General features: G+C 53.2%; 10 protein-coding genes across 10 annotated transcripts; 6 read left to right on the forward strand and 4 right to left on the reverse strand.

Annotated features, from left to right (window-relative positions):
• Positions 1 to 978: 978 nt before the first annotated feature.
• Positions 979 to 1,875, forward strand: Z519_06247 (uncharacterized protein; the record flags this gene model as incomplete). The annotated part of the gene is made up of 2 exons (XM_016763987.1): positions 979 to 1,603; positions 1,694 to 1,875. 2 exons carry the CDS (start codon positions 979 to 981, stop codon positions 1,873 to 1,875), a joined length of 807 nt encoding a protein of 268 aa, XP_016620311.1.
• Positions 1,876 to 3,922: 2,047 nt separating this feature from the next.
• Z519_06248 (uncharacterized protein) lies at positions 3,923 to 4,717 on the forward strand (the record flags this gene model as incomplete). Its single annotated transcript, XM_016763988.1, has 1 exon — positions 3,923 to 4,717. The coding sequence occupies one exon, from the start codon at positions 3,923 to 3,925 to the stop codon at positions 4,715 to 4,717; it is 795 nt and encodes a 264-aa protein (XP_016620312.1).
• A 1,959-nt stretch (positions 4,718 to 6,676) lies between these two features.
• On the forward strand, positions 6,677 to 8,073 carry Z519_06249 (uncharacterized protein; the record flags this gene model as incomplete). The annotated part of the gene is made up of 2 exons (XM_016763989.1): positions 6,677 to 6,782; positions 6,836 to 8,073. The coding sequence occupies 2 exons, from the start codon at positions 6,677 to 6,679 to the stop codon at positions 8,071 to 8,073; spliced, it is 1,344 nt and encodes a 447-aa protein (XP_016620313.1).
• Positions 8,074 to 8,318: 245 nt separating this feature from the next.
• On the reverse strand, positions 8,319 to 8,782 carry Z519_06250 (uncharacterized protein; the record flags this gene model as incomplete). Its single annotated transcript, XM_016763990.1, has 2 exons — positions 8,319 to 8,702; positions 8,759 to 8,782. 2 exons carry the CDS (start codon positions 8,780 to 8,782, stop codon positions 8,319 to 8,321), a joined length of 408 nt encoding a protein of 135 aa, XP_016620314.1.
• A 2,423-nt stretch (positions 8,783 to 11,205) lies between these two features.
• Positions 11,206 to 13,574, forward strand: Z519_06251 (uncharacterized protein; the record flags this gene model as incomplete). The annotated part of the gene is made up of 5 exons (XM_016763991.1): positions 11,206 to 11,216; positions 11,283 to 11,355; positions 11,423 to 11,488; positions 11,554 to 11,699; positions 11,762 to 13,574. 5 exons carry the CDS (start codon positions 11,206 to 11,208, stop codon positions 13,572 to 13,574), a joined length of 2,109 nt encoding a protein of 702 aa, XP_016620315.1.
• Positions 13,575 to 14,499: 925 nt separating this feature from the next.
• Z519_06252 (uncharacterized protein) lies at positions 14,500 to 15,680 on the forward strand (the record flags this gene model as incomplete). Its single annotated transcript, XM_016763992.1, has 3 exons — positions 14,500 to 14,930; positions 15,005 to 15,174; positions 15,229 to 15,680. The coding sequence occupies 3 exons, from the start codon at positions 14,500 to 14,502 to the stop codon at positions 15,678 to 15,680; spliced, it is 1,053 nt and encodes a 350-aa protein (XP_016620316.1).
• Positions 15,681 to 16,641: 961 nt separating this feature from the next.
• On the forward strand, positions 16,642 to 17,217 carry Z519_06253 (uncharacterized protein; the record flags this gene model as incomplete). The annotated part of the gene is made up of 1 exon (XM_016763993.1): positions 16,642 to 17,217. The coding sequence occupies one exon, from the start codon at positions 16,642 to 16,644 to the stop codon at positions 17,215 to 17,217; it is 576 nt and encodes a 191-aa protein (XP_016620317.1).
• Positions 17,218 to 17,436: 219 nt separating this feature from the next.
• Positions 17,437 to 18,852, reverse strand: Z519_06254 (uncharacterized protein; the record flags this gene model as incomplete). The annotated part of the gene is made up of 4 exons (XM_016763994.1): positions 17,437 to 17,670; positions 17,742 to 18,008; positions 18,081 to 18,342; positions 18,446 to 18,852. The coding sequence occupies 4 exons, from the start codon at positions 18,850 to 18,852 to the stop codon at positions 17,437 to 17,439; spliced, it is 1,170 nt and encodes a 389-aa protein (XP_016620318.1).
• An 18-nt stretch (positions 18,853 to 18,870) lies between these two features.
• On the reverse strand, positions 18,871 to 19,833 carry Z519_06255 (uncharacterized protein; the record flags this gene model as incomplete). The annotated part of the gene is made up of 2 exons (XM_016763995.1): positions 18,871 to 19,445; positions 19,509 to 19,833. The coding sequence occupies 2 exons, from the start codon at positions 19,831 to 19,833 to the stop codon at positions 18,871 to 18,873; spliced, it is 900 nt and encodes a 299-aa protein (XP_016620319.1).
• A 674-nt stretch (positions 19,834 to 20,507) lies between these two features.
• Positions 20,508 to 22,037, reverse strand: Z519_06256 (uncharacterized protein; the record flags this gene model as incomplete). Its single annotated transcript, XM_016763996.1, has 1 exon — positions 20,508 to 22,037. One exon carries the CDS (start codon positions 22,035 to 22,037, stop codon positions 20,508 to 20,510), a length of 1,530 nt encoding a protein of 509 aa, XP_016620320.1.
• Between the last annotated feature and the right edge of the window lie 868 nt (positions 22,038 to 22,905).

The following is a 22,905-nucleotide window of genomic DNA, read 5'->3' on the forward strand; positions in this document are numbered from 1 at the left end:
GGGGTGGGGGGTATTAGGTACATACGGCCCCCTAGAACTGTTGCGACTACTGCTAGTGGGCCCCCGCGAGCGGTACTTTAAGTGCCTATCTACAGTATAATACGGAGCACGGGGCATTAAGTATAAAGTTTAATTAATTATAAACTCAGCTCTGGTTTGGGCTTTTGGCCAAGCATCCGCGTTACTTCTGCTAATGTTTGGGAGGCGATCCAGGCCTCCGGATACCTATCCACTGTTTCGAGCACGAGCAGGTAGGTAGATATATTCAAAGGTAGGTAGATATCAAATCTAATAATAACGTCTCACCACCCCTACAAATCCGGCCGTCTTGCGGGGCTGTGGCGGCTCTTTTCCCTTGGGTCAGTTTGCTTCTCGCTCGGACGAGCGACGTTATCGGTGCGTTATTAGTGTGTGCGTGTACGGGTTTCCTTTTTCAGCGTCGCCCGGTGGAAATACTTCTCCACGACTGCTGAGAGCGGCCTGTACTAACTCTTAGTAGTCGTTGTCAGGGTGGTAAGTACGGACGTGTGACTCGGCAGCAGACCCTGCATATTGATTCCACGCATTACACAATCTAAGATGATTCTATCGTACCGCCAGTGTCCACCTGGGAGAGTTAATCGCGCCGTCTGTGGTTGCACCATCTTGCTTGGGTGGGCGCACTCCATCCGTTGACCTTTGAACGACTTTTCTCACTATTATAAAAACACAAAGGACGACATACCCACGTTTTGGCTAGGGTTCGCTCGAGACACTCTTTGCGAGACACCGAGTAGTAGCACAGAGACGTCTTGCGGTCGCAATTACCCCTGCCCTCAAGCAACCACCCACTCCTCAGCTACACGATACATCATCTCGCTTGTGAAGCATTCACATTCATTGGTATGGACCCTCGCGTCGCCGCCGTGGATGGATTCACCAAGACCAACCACAAGTCCGTCCCACCTTCACTCGACCCGGCGACCGTTAGATTGGAAGATGGCTTCACGGTCTGCATCATCGGTGCCCTCCACCGGAATAGGCGAGCATGTCGCCTACAGCTTTGCTCGGGCCCAGGTAGCAAAAATGGTCATATCGTCTCGGACCATGCGCGACTTGGAGGTCGTGGCCGCCGAAGTAAACCGGATCAATCCCCTGGGCGAGATTGATATAGTTGAATGCGACGTCTCAAAAGCGACCTCTGTAGAAGCTCTAGCAGATTACGTGAGAACCCATTGCGGGCGATTGGACGTGTTGGTCCTCAACGCCGGCTACGCCGGGCCAGTAATCACGAAGATGAATCGAGGGAGCCCGGAATGGGTGCAACGAGCCTTTGAAGTCAATACGCTGGGGACCTACCTTGCTGCACATTATTTGGTTCCCTTGCTGCTGCAGACGGAAAACGGAGCAAAAGGATTTATGGCGATTGGCTCCATCGCGGGTTGCATCAGACGAGGGCCGATTGCGAACACGGGCTACACCGTCAGCAAGTTTGCACAGATTCGGTTGGTCGAGTATCTCCATGAACAATACTCTGAGCAAGGTTTGGTGAGCCTTGCGCTACACCCGGGTGCGGTCATGACGAGGATGGCACGCGGGAATACGCCGGAAGAGTTCTTGCCTTGTGAGTTGTCTTGCTCTATCTAGCTGTCTGGCATACAGTCTTCTGGAAAGATGTATTTCACCACTGTGCATGACTGATTTGCTCCCACAGACATGACAGATGAGGTTGATCTCTGTGGTGCAGTCTGTGTGTTTCTCAGTAAACAGATCAGGGATCTCGGTTGGCTGGGTGGGAGGCTGATCTCTGCCACTTGGGATATGGAGGAATTGATGGCCAAAAAGCAGCAGGTCGTGGAGAGGGATTTGCTCAAGTTCACCCTATTGACGGAGTGATGCAAATTGGTGTCATAAAAGGTGAAGAGAAGCCAGCATCATGCAATTGGAGGGCTTCAGGAACTCGTATGATTTTTGGAAGAGACTGGGCATGATCCTCCGCTAAGTCCGAAACAGCAGGTGATCTGCCAACTTTCTTCATTGTGCTCTGCAGGTTTGGGATGACGATGCAAGGTACCAGACGTCAGTGCCAATCCCGTCCTGTCGTGTGCAAGTTATGGTGACACACATTTATACGATCTGCAGTGTTTCCAGACAGAAATAGAAATCAGCTGGGCTAGACCACAGACCGACCGGCCATATAGAGCGGGAGAGGGCGTGTGACCGAATGGCCCCTCTAAATCAGCAAGTTGTTCATGCGTTGTTCGAATGCAACCACCCTGGCCTAGATAACTCTATCCGGTAGCAAGGAAAAGGTCAATCGCCGGGTTGTCCAGACGGGTGTTATCGTCAGGCTTCCCTGATAGACTTGGGACTTTGTCATGCGTTCACACGAAATCCGACATGACAGGATTCGCAGAGCGTTGTCGTAGGAAATATTCGGTGAAACAGGAAGTTGAACGTAACAGGGTGTTTCACCTGGCAAGCCACTGATGCAGAAAGCAGGATGCATGACGCAGGGCATGGAGCTGAAAGACGATCGACTTGAAGGCGACATGTCTCAGAAACCCGAATCGAGCTGGTGGAATGGGTAAAGCAACACGGGACAAAGGCAGCCGATGTGGAGGGCGGATGAAAAAGGCTGGAACCATGATTAGCTCGGGTTGAAGCATGGCCAGAGAGCTTGGGTCCGCCAGCGACGCCAGCGACGCCAGCACCACCAGAGGGAGCAGAGGAAGCAGGTTGTTTTGGCCAGGTTCCACCCACCAGCTGTAGGTGGCAAAAACGCCCAGCTTCCTTATGAAACATGCCGCAGGTGGAAGAGGCTGTTTCTGAGAGCAGAGGCGTTGTACTCGGTAAAGAGAAGACAGGCGAGATACCGAGTCCTCTGTGCCCCGGAAGCATGTACCTCGCAGAAAGGTTGGCGTGGGCGAGGGAAAGCTGAAGTGAGTGAGTGAGTGAGTGGGTGACGAGAAAGACCAGATAGAGATGTACTGTAGCAGGAGAGCAAAAGTGCATGCGGATACCAGCCTCCGACGGTGGCCATGGTGGACTCCTTGCCGACTTTCCGCCCAGCAGGAGGGCAGCGGCGCACCACCAGCTCGGGCCAGTTTACCAGCGAGCCCAGCTTACCTACTGGCTCCCTACTTCGTACCTACTCGGTACCCAGGTAGGTATTGTTGCGATGTTCCAGGCTGTTATGGGCATCTCGCATGGGGGTGTTTTAGCTGCTCGGCTAGCCATTGACTTTTTCAAACATCGCCCACGTGCTGCTTCGGGTCTTGCCCAGCTTCTCCAAGCCCAATGCCATCAGCACCTGTGCCCTCTGCCTGTTACCTACTTGCTTCAGCCACATTATTTCGGCGTCCGAGGGGACAGTTAGAAGTACTTCACCCTCGGTACAGGGCGTAGACATTTACTTTCTCCTTGCATCGCCCTCCTCCGGGAAGCAGTTGCCAGACCATCGATCGATGCGCACCCGTCCTGTACCGCATGACGGAATACTCGCGTGTCCCGCCCTCGCCCGCAGCTGATCTGACAGGGTTCCCACGCTGAGAAGAGGAGGAAAACCCACACCCCCAAACACGTCTGGTCGGTGGGCGGCTCACCTGGCTGGGTGGCTATCATCAAAAGCCACGATTTTCCCTTTTGCCTGCGCAACCTGCGTCACTAGTGGCAGAAAAAGTCTCTTCACTGGGACGCCACGACTGCGTCCTCCGAAACTTCCTCACTCAGCGTTCCCTGGACACTGGACACTCGGCGGGAAAAAGGGCCACAAAAGCCAAACCACGCCTTTAGAGCCCTCTGCACCAACCTTTTTATTTATCCTTCGTCTTCCACTCGTACCACTTCTCGTTGTCACTCACTTGTCACTACTGCATCTAGTACGAACTTACCTTTCGCTTGGTTCGTCTCTTGTTTGGTTCTGCGATTCTCAGTGACAGCCATGATCGGCCTGCGAAGAGCCTTCGTTTTCAGCACTTTGCTGCTGGGCGCCCTCAGTTCGCCTGCGCACGTTCCAGAAGATGACAATGCACTGATCAACTGGGACGCGTTCCAATCGTTACTCGATACCGTCGATCCTGCTGCCCTGCATTCCGTCCTCCACTCGCTCTCCCCCAAATTCCAAGACGGTGTCTTCAGCAAGGACCGTGCCGCCATTGAGCACGTCCACTCTGAGAACCCCATCATTGCAAGCAAACTAGTACACCTCGCAAAGAAGAGGCAGACCAGCAACTCAACCACTACCGCTTCGACAACACCCTCCACTCCCGCGCAGAGCAGTGCTGCCTCAGAATCAAGCTCCCGGGCAGCAAGTGTCTCTTCTATCCTCTCTTCCGCCATCTTCGCTTCAACTGTACCAGGAGCCACAACCGTGACCGTTCCACCAACGGCACCGCCCTCTGCAACTCCGGTCGAAACTTCTGATGGCGCTGTTGTCTTCAGCACATTCGGGGGCGGCCTGGTGACTCTGACCTCTTCGGCGTTGAGTGTCCACTTTACTCCCAGCACATCCACCCAGCTTTACTACGCGACTGCCGCAGATGGCTCAGTTCGGACGTCAACATCAGTGGTGGTGGTCAATGCACCGGTGACGGATAGCGGTGATGCTACTGGAGCTGCCGGCGCTGCAACTACCACTGGAAGCCCTGGTTTGCAAAATGGTGGTTCCTCGATAAGGATGGGAGGTCTCGCTCCCATCTTTGCTGGTCTGGGAGGACTGCTCTTCTTTGCGCTATAGGCAGAGTTGGGATTCAACAGCAAGTCTCGCCAATGCGTTTCCTGGCGGCTCATGTGACTTTTTTTTGGTTTGTGGTTTCAGCGCAATAACGACGATACGGCACCGGCATTTCTCTCCTTTAATCAGCAATCTGCAACGGGCATAGCCTTGGGCGTTCAAGCACTACCTCTTCAGGGTTGGCTTTTTTTTTTTTGGATTTTGGCCGGCGATACACAACGTGTACATGAAATGGATATTGGTAAATCGGGAGGATAGAATGACTTGGAAACGAGGTGAAGGACCGCGGAGACTGTGGGACGGGGACACATGTGGTGGTCCCCAAGATAGTGTCTGGACGTATAAGGACATAATCAGATTGTATCTGTCACCAAGAATGCAGTTTCGAATTGTCGACCTTGTCCAACTGGATACGACTCTTCGCGTCTTTTCTTACACTCGCCCCATTACGTCTCACCATGCTGACTCCCACATGATCTTTCCCATTCTTTAAGACAGTGTTAGACGGCCATCTGGATCATCAGTGTTGGGCTTCCACGGGCAGGAGTTCGTTCGCAATGGTGACATGTCCTGGAAAAGGGTGGCTGAAACGCTTGGTGTTGACGTAGAAGACGATCATACATGCCCAGAGCACACCTGCATCACTCGCTGGGACAATCACTGAAAACCTCGAGGGACGGTCAAGACGCGGCAGAGGAACAAGATCGACGACGATTACGAATATACTTTCATATAAGCGGCACTACTCTGAACTATATACTTGGCCAGATGAGCGGGATTTGGCGGGTGCCGTTTGATTAATGGATGTCCAGATGGGCCTTGTCGTCCAAGTCAAAAGATATCTGAGCAACTCCTTTTCCCTAGATTAATATACGTATAGCCGGGCACCCATGACAATCATTTCACCAACGCCGAATGATGTACGAGGGATTGGCGATCTCGAAAATCAAGAACAGGGTCCCAGGAGAGCCGAGGGTGACTTTGAGCACAGCTTGAGACAGACCTGGAGGCTACAGAGTCGTCCTGAAACAAGCTCGGGTCATGAAGGTGGCAGTGCAGTGCTCGGCAATGTCCTCCGTACTAGCTGGAGATTTGCTTCAGTAGGCACGCGAACTGTTCTTCTGGGCACGATATACAGAAGGACTTAGGTACAACATTCGACATGGACGGTCTATGCGGCTTCTCCAGCGGTTTCGTCCTTGGTTATCGAGCGGCAATCCTGAGTGTTGGACACAAGAAATCCAACCCCGGTTTTGTCGAGGTTGGAAGCGGAATTGCGAAAAAGTGAACATCGTTGGTTGCATGCCCGCATTGAGCAAAGCAAGCTTAACATGCCCCTTGTGCGCAATTCGAAACATGGCCAATCGAGCCCCACGGCGAGACGGAAGTGGGAAGATCCAAGGAGCCTCATCTGCAAGTGGTTTCCAGGTGGAGACCTCTGGGCATGGAAGAAGAGGCTTTTAAGTGGTTGGGTCCGGGGTGGAGCGGTACCTAATAAAGACGAAACAGGGAACCCAACAGGGGCTGGGTGGGCATCAATGGAGGCGCACCCCCGCCACAGCACAGGCGCGACAGGGGCCAACGGACAATTCATCAACTCAATGGAGAATCGCCCGTGTCAATACTTCCTGCCTCTTCAGCTTGTGCGATCTTGCATCTTGCATTTTTTCTGGTTTCCCTGCCCTTCACCTTCTTCCCCCTCTTTATTCATCACAAAAAGAAAGAGCCGTCACCACTTCGTTTGGGTGTCGCTCCTCCTTCGCTACCTCCTACTCACTTCTAATAACTCAAGTGTCCTTCTGTTGGGAAATTCCTCACTCTCTTGGATCCCAAACTTCAGTTATTTTTCTTCTACGGAATTCAAAAACCATTTCTTCGGCCCCCTTTGGTTGAAACCCTCCCAGGAACGGACTCGGAAGAGGGTGCTTCTTATCAAACGTTGTCGAGTCACCAACTATCATCATGCGTACTTCAACTTTGGCCACCCTCGCTTTGGGCGCAGGTGCTGCTTCCGCAGCGTCTGTCAAAAGGCAAAGCAGTCTGCCCACCGTATCGGTGAAGGGAAATGGTACGTGCACGTGTGTCCCCTTCTGTCTTTTAATCTGACTGACAGCGGTGAAGCCTTCTTTGCGGGCAATGACCGATTTTACATTCGTGGTGTCGACTATCAACCTGGCGGTTCCTCTGACGTGGCAGATCCCATCGCCGACGAGAACGGGTGCCAGAGAGACATTCCTGAATTCAAAAAGCTGGGCATCAACGCTATCCGAGTCTATACTGTTGATAATACCGCATCTCATGACGCATGCATGAATGCTCTGGCGGATGCTGGCATCTACCTTATCTTGGACGTCAACACCCCCAAGTACTCGCTGAACCGAGCCGACCCTGGCCCATCCTACAATGATGTGTATCTTCAGAGCATCTTTGCCACGATTGACGCCTTCCAAGGCTATAGCAACACCTTGGCTTTCTTCTCTGGGAATGAAGTCATCAACGACCCTGAGACCTCCGCGGCTGCGCCATATGTCAAGGCTGTCACTCGTGACATCAGACAGTACATCCGCAACCGGGGCTACAGAACAATTCCTGTGGGCTACTCTGCCGCTGATGTGGCCGAAAACCGTCTGGAAATGGCAGAATACATGAACTGTGGCACGGACGATGAACGCTCGGATTTCTTTGCTTTCAACGACTACTCCTGGTGTGATCCTTCGTCCTTCACCATCTCAGGCTGGGACCAAAAGGTCAAGAACTTTACCGGCTATGGTATTCCCATCTTTCTCTCTGAATATGGTTGCAACACCAACACTCGGGACTTCGGTGAAGTTGTGGCTCTCTACAGCGACCAGATGACCCCTGTTTACTCTGGAGGTTTGGTGTACGAATATTCTCAGGAGCCGAGCAACTACGGCCTTGTTGAAATCAATGGCGACTCTGTGTCTGAGTTGCCCGATTTCGGTGTGCTCCAAAAACAATACGCCAACACTCCCAATCCGCAAGGTGATGGCGGCTATAACTCGACCGGTGGTGCATCTGGCTGCCCTGCTTACTCGTCGCCCAACTGGCTTGTCAAGGATGATTCTCTTCCTGCCATCCCTGACGGTGCGAAGAAGTATATGACTGAAGGCGCCGGCACTGGACCCGGTCTTTCTGGTCCTGGCTCCCAGAATGCCGGTGGTGCTTCTACTGGAACCGCCACCGCAGGCAGTGGGGCTCCTTCTCAAACTGGAAGCTCTGGGAGCACTGGCACCAGTAACGCGGCCGCTTCCGTGATGACTCCCGAGTGGTCAGTTGCTCCTTTGGTCTGCGGTGCTCTCGTGGCCATGTTCACACTCTTTGGCGCTACGTTGTTGTAAATCTGTCCAGTGATTGGGGAGACTCGATTTGTGAGGAAGGCGAGACGCACACAAAGTCGGCCGTCTCAGAAAAGGTTGTGGAAATGGATTGGCTTCTCTTTTGCATGTAAGTAACGGGCTGATTGTGTTGGACTGGTTCGGCGTATCAACAAGCCTTGAATATGAAATTTGGCATATCCCTGCAATAGAGTTGCGGGTTTTTGAAAACAGATACAGACGAAATAGCAAAATTAATCATCCAACAATCATACTTGGGTCCGGTCCTTTTGCGCAATGGTCATCCGCAGCGCCTCTTTTCCCTTTTGCATATCCCAGGGGCCATCGTACCATACATCGACGCCTCCCTTGACGACCAATTTGCCCTCGTCGGTGAACTGGACCCCCTCGTCCTTCAACAGCTTCAGTTTCATGGTCTGGTTGACTCCAGAAGGAGCCTTTTCCCAATCACCCTTGAATCCACCCACATATCCATCGCTCGCAATGACACGATGGCAGGGTACTTCTGGGGCATACGGGTTGTTGCGTAGCGCTCCACCCACGGCGCGGGGGCTAGAGTTCAGGGAGCGGGCGATAGAGGCGTATGTTGTTACACGGCCTGGAGGAATCAGGAGGAGGTGGGTGTAGACTTTCTTTTCGTTGATGTCGTGTTAAAGAAGGCAATACATTGGTCGTGGCAAGAACTCACCTCTTGGAATTCCGTGACAGTCATTTTCCGGATTGCAAAAGTCTTCCGAGCCGCGATATCTCTCTGTGTTTGAATGGGTTCAAAGAATCTCGTCTGGAGTTATGTGCGTAGTCTGAGTGCGGCAACGGATGTTCGCATAGCGTTCTTTCGACCGAGGTTGCGCCTACAGGTACATATTTATATCTGCGCCTGGCCAATGCTACGCTTAATGGAAGTTTGGAGCATTTGCCAGGTTGAGGGGACTTCCTGTACCGTCCAGGAGGGGGCTATTGAGTCATTCTCCCGGACAAAGCTGAGCCACGGCCTATGAGAGAATCAAGGTGAGGTTCACACAGATGGCTTATGCGACTTACGGCATCTCCGGCAGCATGATTGGTCACATCGAGAGCAACGACTAAATGCGCGTATTCTGGAGCGAGTTCGAAAAAATGACCGTAAGCCGCTTCGCGTACGCCGCGCGGTGTCACGTGTCGATTCAGGACTAAGGGCCCCATCTGATGCGCGCTTCTGCTCCGAGGTATATACTGCGTTGTTGGTCCAAATACCCTGCCGGACCCAATTGCAGCTAACCCTCCAGATCAATCGCAGGCCAAAGAGCTCCGTGCATTGCCATCAACCCCGTTTTTGCTACCGTCGAGGAGATTCGTCATTCAAGATGACGGTCATAGAAACGGTAAAAGAGGCCGTCGGCCTGGGAGATGCTGTCGGTAAGCATGCTTTTATCTCTCATTAACCTCCTCGTCCTAGTACAACGAGAGATCCAGAATGAAAGCTAATTCAGCCATCACCCTCCTACAGTTCCAGCATCTAGACAAGCAATGTCCGAAGCCAAACTCCCCCTCGCCTACCGCGACAGCTGTGCACACCTTTTAATACCTCTCAATAAATGCCGGCACGAGACATGGTACTTGCCCTGGAAGTGTGAGGTGCGTTTTTGTCATCCGCTCAGCAACCCCCCATACGAAGGACAGTCATGAATGAGCGCTGAAACTACGGAGAATAATATATGCTGACTGGTGGGTTTGCCTCCGTTCTTCAACCAACAGAACGAGCGACATAGCTACGAGAAATGCCAGTATGAGGAGTTCAAGAAGAGGGTTGCGAAGATGGACGAAATCCGCGCAGCCAAGGCTGCTGCGGGCAAATAGAGGGAGTGATATGAGCACAACAAAACGCAAAAAGAAAAAAAGAATTCTGAAACTTGCAAAAAAGCTCGGTTGTATATATGGGAAAGAGTTCGCCGATGGTGGATTTCGAGGTTGTCTACAGGGGAGGGACAGCTCACACGATTGTGGTCGAGACCGACTTCCAGAGACTGTGGTATTGGGGGCATTTCAACGTGCTCTGGCAGGTACAATATGGGAAAGATCGATCTCACAGGAGGAAAGACAAGTTCCCCATACAAGACAAGCCACGGTGTCGCGAGAGATCGTATGCCATGGCCAACCGAAGAGCTTCCATATCACGTGATTGAACCTGCCTCGCCCCTCGGCTTTCGTGATGGAGAGGACACCTGCATGAAGTCTTTGCATCGCGATATATTTCTTGATATGGTGACATTGTATGCAGCCGGTCAACGTGAAGACCCCCACGCCATTCCCTTCCGCTCCGAAAGGATTGGCCCCAGCGACGCAAAATTGAACTGACGGGGCTCGCAGGAGTCGCAGTCTCTTTGGCGGATATCACCGGCGCCCAGCGGCATCTCCAAGAATGAGCCAAAACTTTTTATCTATTTGATCCCATTCTTGTCCCATATAGGCGCCGTGGTCGACATTGATGATGACTAATTGGAAATCCTTGCAGAATACGGGACCAGCACGACCTCCCTTCTTACTCCCTTCCAGGCCCTGCTCTCGTCATCCCGAATACACTTCCAATACTCCATGCCACGAGATCTCCCGGCTTCAGGCTGTAAATACGGGAATCGTCTCATTTGCCGTCTTCTTTCCATCCTCATACAGACGTTTTTCTTGCCCGGTTGAGCCCCACGGTCGAGGCTTTCGTTTCCAAAGACCCCCTAACCAATTTTTTTCGTCACTCCCACATTGCGGCTGTTTCCGCCCGAAGTTTGCCGTTTAGTCTCTGAAACAGCAAAAATTGCATAAGAAATCGTCACCACCAGTCGAGGGTCTGGCTCATCGTTCTATTCGGCAATCCGGGCCCTATCTCCATTCTTGAGGAAGGATCTTCTACATCCCCTGGCGGGAAAAAGAAGGGTCCACAAGTTCCCGATTGTTCTTCTCTGCTCGAAGTACATCATGTATCTTCCCTAGATGGCTTCGGAAGTGGCACCATCGCTCTGGCTGGTCACTACCAAGTCGAGCACTCTGGGTTGATCGTACCGTCTTTGAATCCCTCTTGATATTATTTTACACCGGTTTCTTCGTGGCAAAACTTTCCAAAAGTAGCCATTCTTACACTTGAACTATACTTCCCCCATCTTCAAGATGGGTCTTTTGTAGGTACCAAAGATCTTTGCACGGTCCTTTACCCCCCCCTGGCCACTTTTATTCACGGCATGCAGAGCGTTAGGGACGGCCTTGGATTGGCCAGATGCAAAAAAGGCAGCGAACCAGGTCCGGGAATGGGGTATCGAGGTAAGGAGACCCTGAAGTGCCCACAATGTGCTTCAATCCCAACTTCGACCTACTGACACCATCCAAGCAATTACTCGCAATATGGCGTAAGGCCAAGGGTAAAGAGCGTGATGCCCTCCTTTGGGGTGACGAGGTATGGTTCCGCCTTCGGCCGGATGTCCGTCCGTATTACTAAACGATCCATCCGCCCTCCTTCAGGTCGAGTACCTCGTTGTCGCAATTGATCGAGAACAGCAAAAGGTGCGGTTGTCGTTGTGCCAGGCGGATGTCCTCAAAGCTTTGGCGAGAGACGAGGCACTGTCGAAGAGAGATGCCGTGGTCCCTGATTTACAAGATGGTGTCGTGTGAGTAGTCCCAGCGTCCTCACTTGCTTCTTGTCCGATTCTTCATTGACCCGTGGCCTCAGTCGAAGTGGTGCCCTTCCAACTTTCCATCCCGAATTCGGCCGCTTTATGCTCGAAGCTACCCCTGGGAAGCCATGGGGGATCGGTTTCAAAGATTTACTCGACGTCGAGTCCGACATGAGGCTTCGGCGCCTCCTCGCCAAAAACCACATGGAACCTGACCAATTCCCAATCACATTGACAACGTTTCCTCGCCTCGGCCTGCCCGACTCTATCATGCCCAATTACCCTCCTTCCGGCCCAGCCTTGCGATCGCAGTTCGTGCCAGACGAGATCGCTAATCCCCACATTCGGTTCCCAACACTGGCTGCCAATATCCGGTCACGACGGGGCCGAAAAGTGGAAATCAATGTGCCCGTTTTCAAGGATAAAAACACCCCGTCTCCATTCAGCGATCCCACAGTCAATTACGACCTGCATAAATGGCCTGAGGACGACGACGTCCGCAAAGGCGCCGTGAAGCCTGACTGTGTCTACATGGATGCCATGGCTTTTGGGATGGGTAGCTGCTGCTTACAGATTACTTTTCAAGCGAAGAATATCCGTGAGGGTCGAACTCTGTACGACCAACTCTCTCCCCTAGGTCCAATCATGCTGGCGCTCACGGCGGCAACGCCGATATACAAAGGTTTCCTGGTCGACACGGACGTTCGATGGAACCAAATTTCCCGATCTGTCGACGACCGCACGGCGGAGGAACTTGGCGAGGTGCCCCTGAAAAACGATCGGTGGCGAATACCCAAATCCCGTTATGCGAGCAATAGCACGTACATCGCGCAAGACCCCCGCCTACGGCCCGAATACATGGACCCTCACCTCATCGTTAACGAAGAACTTAAACAGAAGTTGCTGGACGGAGGCATGGACGACCTGCTCGCTACGCATTTCGCGCACCTCTTCATACGCGACCCCATCGTCATTTTCTCCGAAGACCTGAAGGCCCTCGACCCGGAAGGCTCGAACCATTTCGAAAACATTCAGAGCACGAACTGGCAGCACATGCGGTTCAAGCCGCCGCCGCCGGACGCGGACATCGGCTGGCGCGTCGAGTTCCGGAGCATGGAGATCCAGATCACCGACTTTGAGAACGCGGCCTTCGCCATCTTCATCGTCCTCGTCACCCGGGCCATTTTGAGCTTCGACCTCAACCTATACATCCCGATCCCGCGGACGACGGAGAATATGGAGACGGCGCACGTCCGGGACGCGGTCATGAAGGAAAAGTTCTGGTTCAGAAAGGATCCGTTCCCCACGAGGAGTCCAAAACAATCGCCACGGTTGAACGGGGTCAGTGAGCCATCGTCAAGTGGGGAATCCACACCACCACCGGAGCAGGAGCAGCCGACCCTGAACGAGTCAGGCCATGCGGCAGCATCAGCAGGGTCTCTCGAATCAACATTCGGCCCGGTCGAGGAGGAATACACCCTGATGACGATCAACGAGGTGATCAACGGTGGCGGCTCGTGCGACAGCTTCCCCGGTCTGATCCCGCTGGTGGAGTCGTACCTCGACAGCGTGAACATCGACATCGACACGCGCTGCCACCTGGCCGTCTACCTGGACCTGATCCGCAAGCGGGCCAACGGCACGCTGTGGACGGCCGCGAAATGGATCCGCGAGTTCGTCCGCCGACACCCGGAGTACCAGGGCGACAGCGCCGTCGGCGAGAAGATCGTCTATGATCTCTTCGCCGCGGTGCGCGACGTCGAGGAGACCCAGGAGATGGGCAACGCCCGCAAGAAGGGGAGGGACAAGTTTGCCACCGGCTGGGAGATGCTCTCTGCCAAAGAGAGGGCGAGGGGAGTGGACGAGTGAGTGGGCAATTGGCGGTGACGTTGACATCGGCGCCGGCATTTCCGTGGCATTCTAACGTCGACATTCACCGTAACGCTCACATCAGCATTGACGTTGATATTAATAGAGGTATATACACATTCGCATTTACATTAGCATCAAGGCCGACATCAATACAACTGTCACCGAGTTGATATTCACATTGATGACCCAGCCACTTTTGAGCTGTGGCTGTGCAACCCTGAGCTGGACCTCTATCGCATCCCCCTTTGCGCGTTATTATTATCCGTGTCTGCTTCATTTTCAACGCTGCGACACATTCGACAAACTAAAGCTACAGATTTATGAGAATGTGCTTTAGTGTGCAATGAGCAAACACTTTCTCTTCCTCGCTAGCAGCACAGCCTGCCTGGATTCCGCCAGCGAATGAATCGAGCTTGCTCCGACGCTGAAAACGGGCGGAGAGCCAGCTTCAAGTTCAAGATGGCGCGAGCGGCCTCCCAACACGCAAACAGATGAGAGATCGATCCCAAGAGAGTGCGCCTAGACCAAGTTATCGTCGCTCGGGGCTTGTTTCATGCCTGCTCAAAGCTCTACACAGCGATATTTGGCTGGTAAGGCTATTGGTCGAACTGGATCAATTGCACATTGAAGGCAAGGCCGTATTAGAACCGTTCTTCCGGCACTTCAGATCTTTGTTTTTGGATAAGCCTTATGAGCAGGCCGGGCTTGCTGGTTGCTTGAATATCTTTGACCCAGCAATTCACGCTTTCTCGTCATTCTCCCCAACTTCCGCCACGACACTAATCGAGTTTTACAGCAATTCAGCCTGATCATTCACAAACCTGCTTAGGCTACTCAGCTGGTCCCGTCGTTAGCGCACTGAAAAGTCGATTCCAATCTCTATTGGCTCCAAGCTATTTGTCGATGTACAGTCCGGGCCAAAATGAAGTGCGCACAAAATCTCCCATCGGATGTGTTCAGCTCGGGCCAGATGTGTTTTGTCCGTGGTCGAAGACCGTCCAAGTCCCGGCACTGGCGATCTGCCGTAGTTACTGTCATGGAGAACTGGTGGATTTGGGAGCTCATCGGGCTGCTGGGTTCTGCCGCAGGGTTGGTGGCTATGCTGGCATTCTTGCTCAACTACGACGGCAACAAGCAGCCAAGCTGGAAACAATTATTACTCAATACTGACGTTGCCTTTCTCAGCACTCTTTCGAAACTACTTCTCTTCATCCCACTTACCTCTGCTATTGGCCAACTAAAGTGGATCTGGGTTTCCCAGGAGAAGCGAAGCGTGGCAGATTTGAGTGTCTTCGACGCCGCAAGCAGAGGGCTAATCGGCTCAATCCAGCTGCTTTGGTTAACCAGAGGCCTGTGAGTTCTATGACGAAATACATTCCCGCTTGCCTTGAGTGATGATGTCGTGGGCTAATCAGTTCCGTTCTCAGGCACCTGGCTGCCTGGGGTGCAATTGTGACAATCCTGGCGGCACTTGGGTTTGAGCCCTTTAACCAGAACCTGATTCATTACTACCATAATGTCGAAGAGCCATTGCAAGTAGCTTACCTGGCGAATTCTTCGTCCTATGATAGTGTTGCGCCCTATCTGGGATCGGACTGTGAGTTTATGCCTCGGTGTCTGGTATGCTGACACGCTAATCGGCACCGTGCAGATACTCCAATTGACTCTGTTCTGAAAGCGAACGTTTGTAATTCAATCCTCAATCCAAATGCACGCCAGTCTTGGGGCGTCCCGCAATACGCCTGCGGCTCAGGAAACTGCACCTGGGACCCCGTGACATCTCTTGAAGCCAGGTCACTCTGTACGGACGTTACCGAGCATCTGCGGAAGCAATGCCACTGGTACGACGGGGTTACGAGTTGCACCTTGTCCATTCCGGATGGAGTATCTCTTTGGTACCAAATCAGCACGAGCGACAACGATTGGGAACCACAAGCCTTGGTGCTTTCTGAGTCTTTGACAAATCTAGTCTACAAGAATGCTACCAGCAGCGACAAGTATAACTCTCCGAGCCTTGCCACCTGGCAATCCGTCATGGCACTGGGCCCGATTTCAATTTGGGCGGCGCAACAATGTCCATCACCAACGGCACAAAATGGATAGCGACCGAGTGCTCGCTGGAGATATATGTCCGCTGCGTAAATGCTTCCGTACGTAACTCTGTCTACTGCGAGACCACGCTAGAAACTTGGTCGGATACAGCATTGCCGGATGTCGCACCTGACGGCGTCTTCCTTCGTTTTATCGTCCCCGAAAATCGCAGCCTCGGCGTGTTAGAAGGTGATGAGTTCTTTTAGGGTTGGGATGCGTGGAACTCGATATATTACGAGCTGCTGCCCATGTTGAATGGAATTGTGTCGGGATTTCTCGTTCTCGAAGCCCTGGAGTGAGCACCATGTCGTTTGTGGCAAGCGCTCAACGCATTCAGGCGAAGCTGGTAGTTGAGCGAACGAAGGTAGGCTTGTTTGACGTGACGTGATGATCCAGGAGAGACTCGAACGCAGAAGTGAGATAATGAGTACAGCGACTCCAACACGGGCGACCTCGGGAAAACGGTGAAGACATTGGTCAAGCACCAAGGCTGCCTATGACCTCGACGCCTATGAGCAACGAGGCAGGAGGAAGTGTGCTTAAGTAGCTCAACTGAGGCAGTGCGCTACGGGGTTCAAGACGGCCAGTATTGTCCAGATACCCAGCTACCCGCCAGGGGATCGGCGACCTCTAAGACGTGTTCAACGGGTCTACGAGACTAAGGAGGGCATCAGCAACAGACGCACAACATCGGGGAGTGAAGAAAGCACCGAGCTAGTTAGGAATTGGGAAGAATTCAACACCGGATCCGGCCGTCTTGAAAAACGAACCTCACATTCCATGGTCGCAATGTACGGTGTTGTGATCTCGGGTTATCATGGCTACTGTCAGTGGGTTATTAGTTGTTGGCTCACGCTTCTTCTCACGTTTCCCTCCACCTAAGCGTGCATCGTGAAGTGCAAGTGGATGGAAAACAAGCTTAGTTTTGTCGTTTCATTCTTTGATACACAGAGAGCATGAGGCGAAGTGAAAAATGAGCAACTCCGGCAGCCTTGCTCACTCTCACAACAAAGGCTCGCGGCAAGAGCAAGGCATGGTCGAGTATTCCGCTCCATTGTCGCGTCCTCGACCTGCGACGCGTCTCACCCAAGGGCAAGCTGGTCAACCTGCGCCGCTCACCCCACAGGAATCTGAAGAGATTCAACAAGATGACATCCTCCGGGCCTCCTGCTGGTTCGGCTTCGAACTGAGCATCACGCATCGGCCGCCTCTCTCGAAGCCTCTGCAGCTTTCGCTACTTGGCAGCATCCACCGCGATACGATATGTCAGGCCCTGGTTCTACGCAGCCTCGATGAAGAAGTCGCCACGGAATACCTGGACGATTTAAACAGTCAGCGACAACTCTGCTTCACACCCACTAGGGCCCCGGATATTCCACCTCGATATCCGTTTCTCGTCATCCAAGGAAAAGGCATATTCGGCGGGAAAGCCAATGGCCTCGGCACACTACCAAACTTCTCGAGCCGGCTGCTACATGGTCAACTACCAACAACAACAACTCATGAAGGCGTTGAGAAACAGCTAGTTCGTTCCTGGAGAAAATGGTAAAACGCCGCGTGTCTTCATGTCGGCCGATGGAGACACCCTTGACCTCTGGGTTCACTATTTCCAATATCGGTACAAAGATGAACCGAATTCGAACTAGAGCCCTGAATGAGTTGGTGGACCTCTTTCTGAAGTTGATGTTGTGACCTGACACTGAACAGCTCGAGAGAAAAGCCAATTCTCATCTATCAGAGATACAACAACGATGACTACCCATGGTCCTTATGCATATCGTGTGCCATGGCCTGTGGCTTGTGGCCTCTGGCTTGTGGCCTCAATCTGCAGAAACGTCGTCATGGCGGCCGCCGGCACAGCTATTTGAATAGGTCCTGAGATGTCGGGGGTACGCGTGCGTGCTTGGTCGAAGGGACATATACACCAGACACTCTTCGATCGTCGCGCTCGGCGTTTGTCCGTCTCAATGCGTCGGCTGGAGCCCTCTGTGTCCAGTGTGATCTGATTTTATTTGAATTGGTTGGATGGCATCAATAAAGATATCCTTGACAAATTGCGCTCGTCCCTGCTACTCGACCTGATATCCCACGATCTTCTCCTCCATACTCCCGCTTATCCTCTGCAATGGAGGCCATTTCGATTGAATTCTCCTCGCCACGCGCGTCGTCGCGTGTGCCGACCACGCTGAACACGTCGTCGGCTTCATCGCCCTTCTCGCGCCACACCGGGCTCGTGGCTGGAATGGGCTTGATCCAACACAGGAGATAGTAGACGATTGACGAGACGACAAACCCGGCGAAGAAGTTTACTCTGTAGATATAGTTCGCCCCGATGGGCACCTTTTCGGGAGGGAATTTTGTTAGTAGTTCCTTGTTTTTTTTGGTTTTGTGGAGATGGTGGTTGGAACGTACTTTGGCCCCGACCGCGCCGGCGAAACCAACAACATTGATAAGAACCCCGCAAATGTAAGAGGTATATGCCCTCCATGATACGCCGAAATGATAGTAATATGGCGAGCCCTCTCGGGCCGAGTACAGATCCTTCAACGAATAATAACCCTTTCGCACGAAATAGTAATCACAGATGATTACGCCGGCAATGGACGACAGGAAGACGCTGAACGCTGACAGATATGTCGTGAAATTGTTCGAGGTTTTCAACAAGTTCCAGGGACTGGTCGCACCGTTAGCAATCTCAAGGGTTGGCTCTGGTCAAGGACGGAATCTCGAGAAACAAGGTTCCCTCAACCTTGCTACAATTCGAGGTCAACGCTTACCACATGCAGAGGCCGATAATTGCACAGATGTATCCTCCTCGGCGGATGTTGAGGTATCGAGGTAGCAAGGCTGTCATGTCCGTCCCTGCTGAAACGCTGTTGGCTGCAATGTTCGTTCCAAGCTGGGCGAGTGCGAACGCAGCCGCAATGACGAAGACGCCGAATCTGTCAGCACGCGTGGCATCATCCCACAGGAATTGCGAGAGAAGATCCAAAGGATTCCAGATGGCCGTGCCGTAGATGACTTTCGACGAAGACGACACAATGATGCCCACGAAAGAGGTTACAACGAACCCAATGGGGATGGTGAAAAGCTGCGTCCACAGAGCATCTCGCGGTTTTCTGGCGAAACGGGAGAAATCGGGGTCATTGACAATCAAGGTGGCAAAGTTGGCAATAGAACTCATGATGCCAACCATCCAACCTCAGGCAAGCGGAGAACCTGAGGCCGTCGCCGGCTCTTTCACGATCGGGCCGATGCCATGTGCACGGCCAATTGCCCAGCCAAAAAGCGCGAGCGCCGCGAACGGGACGAAGCAAGACTTGACCATGAAAAGATAGCGGATCTTGTGGACGGGAAACCAGAGGGCGGGAAGAGACGCAACCCAGAAGATGAAAAAGCCCACAAAGTCTCTTGTGTTGGTACCCGAGTTAGGGATGCCGTTGTGAAGCGTGTAGAAAGAGGGCGAGATGGATCGAATCATCAGAGTGATGCACTGACCACCGATCCAAGCCTGCACGCCGTACCAAATGCAGGCCATCGCTGCTCGATTGAAGACAGGCCACAGTGCCCCCCAGATGCCGAATGATGCACGGGAGACAACAGGAAAGGAGATGTGGTACACGGCTCCAATTCGTCCGGTCGAGCAGACGAACATGGCGGAGATGGAGTACCCGATCAAAATACAGATCAATGCATGCCACCATGCGAGGCCGTAGGAAAGCGTGGTTGAAGCAATCATCCAGGTGTTGATGTTGAACGAGTCGGAAATCCAGAAGGCTGGAGAGCGCACGTCAGCGAGACCAAGACGTTACCGGAATACGCCTGCAGCCAATTCCATACCGATAAAGCTCCAAGCCGTCCACTGGCGTCGTTGTGGCTCGACGGGATTCAGGTCATGATTGATGAGCATCAACTGGGCGTTTGTGAGGCCAGGCTCCGATTCCGTCTGCAGCCTCGAGAGCAGGCGTGCGGCCGCGGATTTCGGAAATCTGGGCATGGTTGCTGTCGTCCTGAGCAGCGACCCGGCAGCAGGACTGTTCGACTGGGACAGCAGAGGTTCGGCAGCTTCCCAGTGCGACAGTCTCTGTGAAGGAGACGAGAAAGTTCCAAAATCGTCGAGCTCGATGACGGCATGTTGAGGGGGGGGAGACTTAGGAGAGCCCATGGGGAGTTGTATGGGAGATGGCGATGGGATGTGAAAAGCAAAATCCTATGCAGTGGCCAGTCAGGCCAGTCAGGCTCGTCAGGGCCAGTAGCGGCCGGGAGCTGAAGAAAATAGAACTAGGTTGATGTCATGTCTGGTAGAGCAATAGAGGTGCTTGAGCAATCTTGAGCAGTCTTGCGCAGTCGAGGGTAGCACGGTGGAGGTCAAGCGGTGTTGCCGACCAGCACGAATTTTCCACTTGAGGCGCATCCGACTCGGAGAAGCTGTTCTGAGACGATCATCTGTGCGAGCAGCGAAAAGCTTTTTAACGCGTGACAGAGAATGGAATGGATTTTTCGGTGGCGATCAATCGTCGCTGGTGAAAAGGGTTGCAGAAGAAGTCATAAGTACTCGGTCCAGGATTAAAGGTCCCCGCTAAATGGAGCTCAGCCTCGATGGGGGATTGAGGTCAAACAGTTCGAGGCCGCAAAAGTCCCGGGAAGTGACCCGTATCGAGGGTTATGCCGTTAGTTATATCCATAGGCTTTTCTCGGGGCCCATGTCCATTTATAAGTATCTATAGGCCGACATGTATGTTTTCCCACCCGTCCAAAACGCTTGCTTGTTAGTCACAAAGTGATTTGATGATCACTGTCCAAATCTAGTCCCAGAACGCCACCCGAAAGAGCTCCAAACTACCCGGCGTCCAACTTGACGTCCTGGAAAGCAGTTGTCAGCTCCAGGATCCTCTTGCTCAGCCGCGCATCGAAAAGAGCGTGGAAATGAACCTGGGGCTCATCCTTGGGTAAGTAGAACCTCGACAGGATATCCTTGCACACCTCCCACGTGTGCACTCCCATGAGCACCGTCTGTTCGTCAAAGCTTCGCGTAAACCACTTGTCTCCGCTCAGCGCACCGACGTAGAGGATCCAAAGCCTCAGTCGGGGGTCCAAGACTACCGAATCTAGACATGATCGCACGCGTCCTAGCATTTTAGGCCCGGCATTGTAGATCGAGGTGGTTCCGACAGGAATGTTCTCGAGAGCACTAACGAGTTTGAGAACGTAGGCGAGGGCAAGGCTTGCCGAGACATCGCGGCCATCGACGGCGTGGTTGATTGCCCGACCGATAAGCACCAGCGTCCGCATGCGCAGAAAATTCCAGACGCTAGGCCGGGGCGAAGGGTCGCTGGTAAAGAAGTCATAGAGGGCATCCAATTGCTGGAGTTCGATGAACAGATTGCGAAGCGCTCCTCGCAGACATGGGTCCGGACAGACATCCATGATGGGCAGAGGCACTTCAAAGGGGACCGTCACCCATCCGTCCATGGGGAACAGAGTGCGCGACAGCGACAGGGCGGCGCGGTGGATGTCCATCTGGAACACGCTGATCCATTTATACGGCACGATCGATGCTGGATTGTCTCGAATCTGGGACTCCATAATGACCTTCGCCATGCCAAGGTGGGCCAGCGCCTCATCACAGTTCTCACCCCAGATCTCGGCCACGAGGAAATGCATCAGGACATGCAGCGGCGGCTGGCCGAGTTCGCGAATGTAGGCCCGCAACGCATTAAGGCCCTGGTATCGATGTACGAGTGATAATCTGAGGTAAGAGGAATCGGGAGAAGATCGGGCCATGAGGGTCAAGGGCGTCAGCAGGAAGGCCAGAGCAGTCATGTTGTCACACAGCGAGTCGGACGCGAACGACGACCATGATGGAAGAATGTTGCCTTTGCCCTGGGCTTGGGCTTGCAGTCGAGATCCAGGGCCTTGGATGACGGGGAAGACACTGCGGCGCTCAAAGGCCATGATCTCGTTGACGCGGGCGCTGACATGGACAGGCGTGGAATTGAACGGATCAGAGTTGCCGCGAAACACAACAATGCTCTGGCCCGGTGGCGGCGGTGATTCCTCTCCCTGTTGCTCTTGCTCTTGCTCTTCCTCTTGCTCTTCCTCTTCTTCTGACTTGATACGGGTCCGGTCGTGATCCCGGGCGCCCTTGTCTGTCGGGGCATCTTGACCCTGTCCTCGACGGCTTGGTCCTCGCTGGCCGTGTGCTAGTCGCGGGATGATGACCGACTTCCTCATGGACCGGGCGGCCTCGACGCGCCGCCATTTGTGGTAGCCTGATTGGATGTGCGAGAAAACCTTGTGGCGATGTGGTGCGGCCTTGCGACTTTTGGCATCATGGTGGACCCAGAGCAGATCGCCCGAGTATGCCATGGCATGGCATGGTGGCAATAACAACAATAACCCAGGTAATAACAACCAGGCTTCGAAGCTGTGCCCGCGGGCCCAGGTCTAGATTTGGGCGCCGGCGCGTGGGCGGGGGGTGCATTAGATACCTAATAAGGTGCATCACGTTCAGGAGGTAATAATATCATTATTATTACGGCGAGAACCAAAAAGGTCAAATGCGGAAATTGGGCAGCGACTTCTCCAAACATATGTATTGGCAAGACTCTAGGGGAACCGACTACCACGCGCCAGCCTCTGACAGGAATCCCCTCTATCCTTGTCCTTCATCTTTGGTACCTCGATATTTTGGGTATAGGCCATCGCTGGTCGCTCCCATCTCGCTCATCCTAAGCCAGTTCTCGGCTTTAATGTGAACTTCTTCGAAATGCCAGAATTAATTTCCCTATCTGTGGTGTGAGGGACCAGCAGAACATCCAGCTTCTAAGGGAACCTGGCCCACAGGGAACCCTGTTTGTAGCGTGGTGGAGCCCCAAAGACAGACTGGATTAGGGACTGCCCCTCTCCGTCGCCGACTGACCAATAACTGGGCCGTCCGTCGCGCTGAGAATGGGAGTGCACTATTGGCATACGCTCTCCCGACTCCCTCGGTGCAGCGACTGTCTCGAGCGGCGACTCAGCATCATTACCAGCGGCACAACAGCAGAATTGAGGCGATGAGAGACGGAGGGAGACTCTCTTCTTTTCTCTTCATCTCTTCAAATTTGTTCCTTTTTGCTACCGCGATGTCAAACCCTCATATGGACGAAGGCGTCCAGGCGTGGCCGCGGAACGAAATAGAACCGTCGAGAAAGGTGATGTGAAAGTCGGTGAGTTGGTTGCTGAGTATTAGTTG

This window comes from Cladophialophora bantiana, assembly GCF_000835475.1.
Source record: "Cladophialophora bantiana CBS 173.52 unplaced genomic scaffold supercont1.8, whole genome shotgun sequence".
In the NCBI taxonomy this organism is placed as follows: Eukaryota; Fungi; Ascomycota; class Eurotiomycetes; order Chaetothyriales; family Herpotrichiellaceae; genus Cladophialophora; species Cladophialophora bantiana.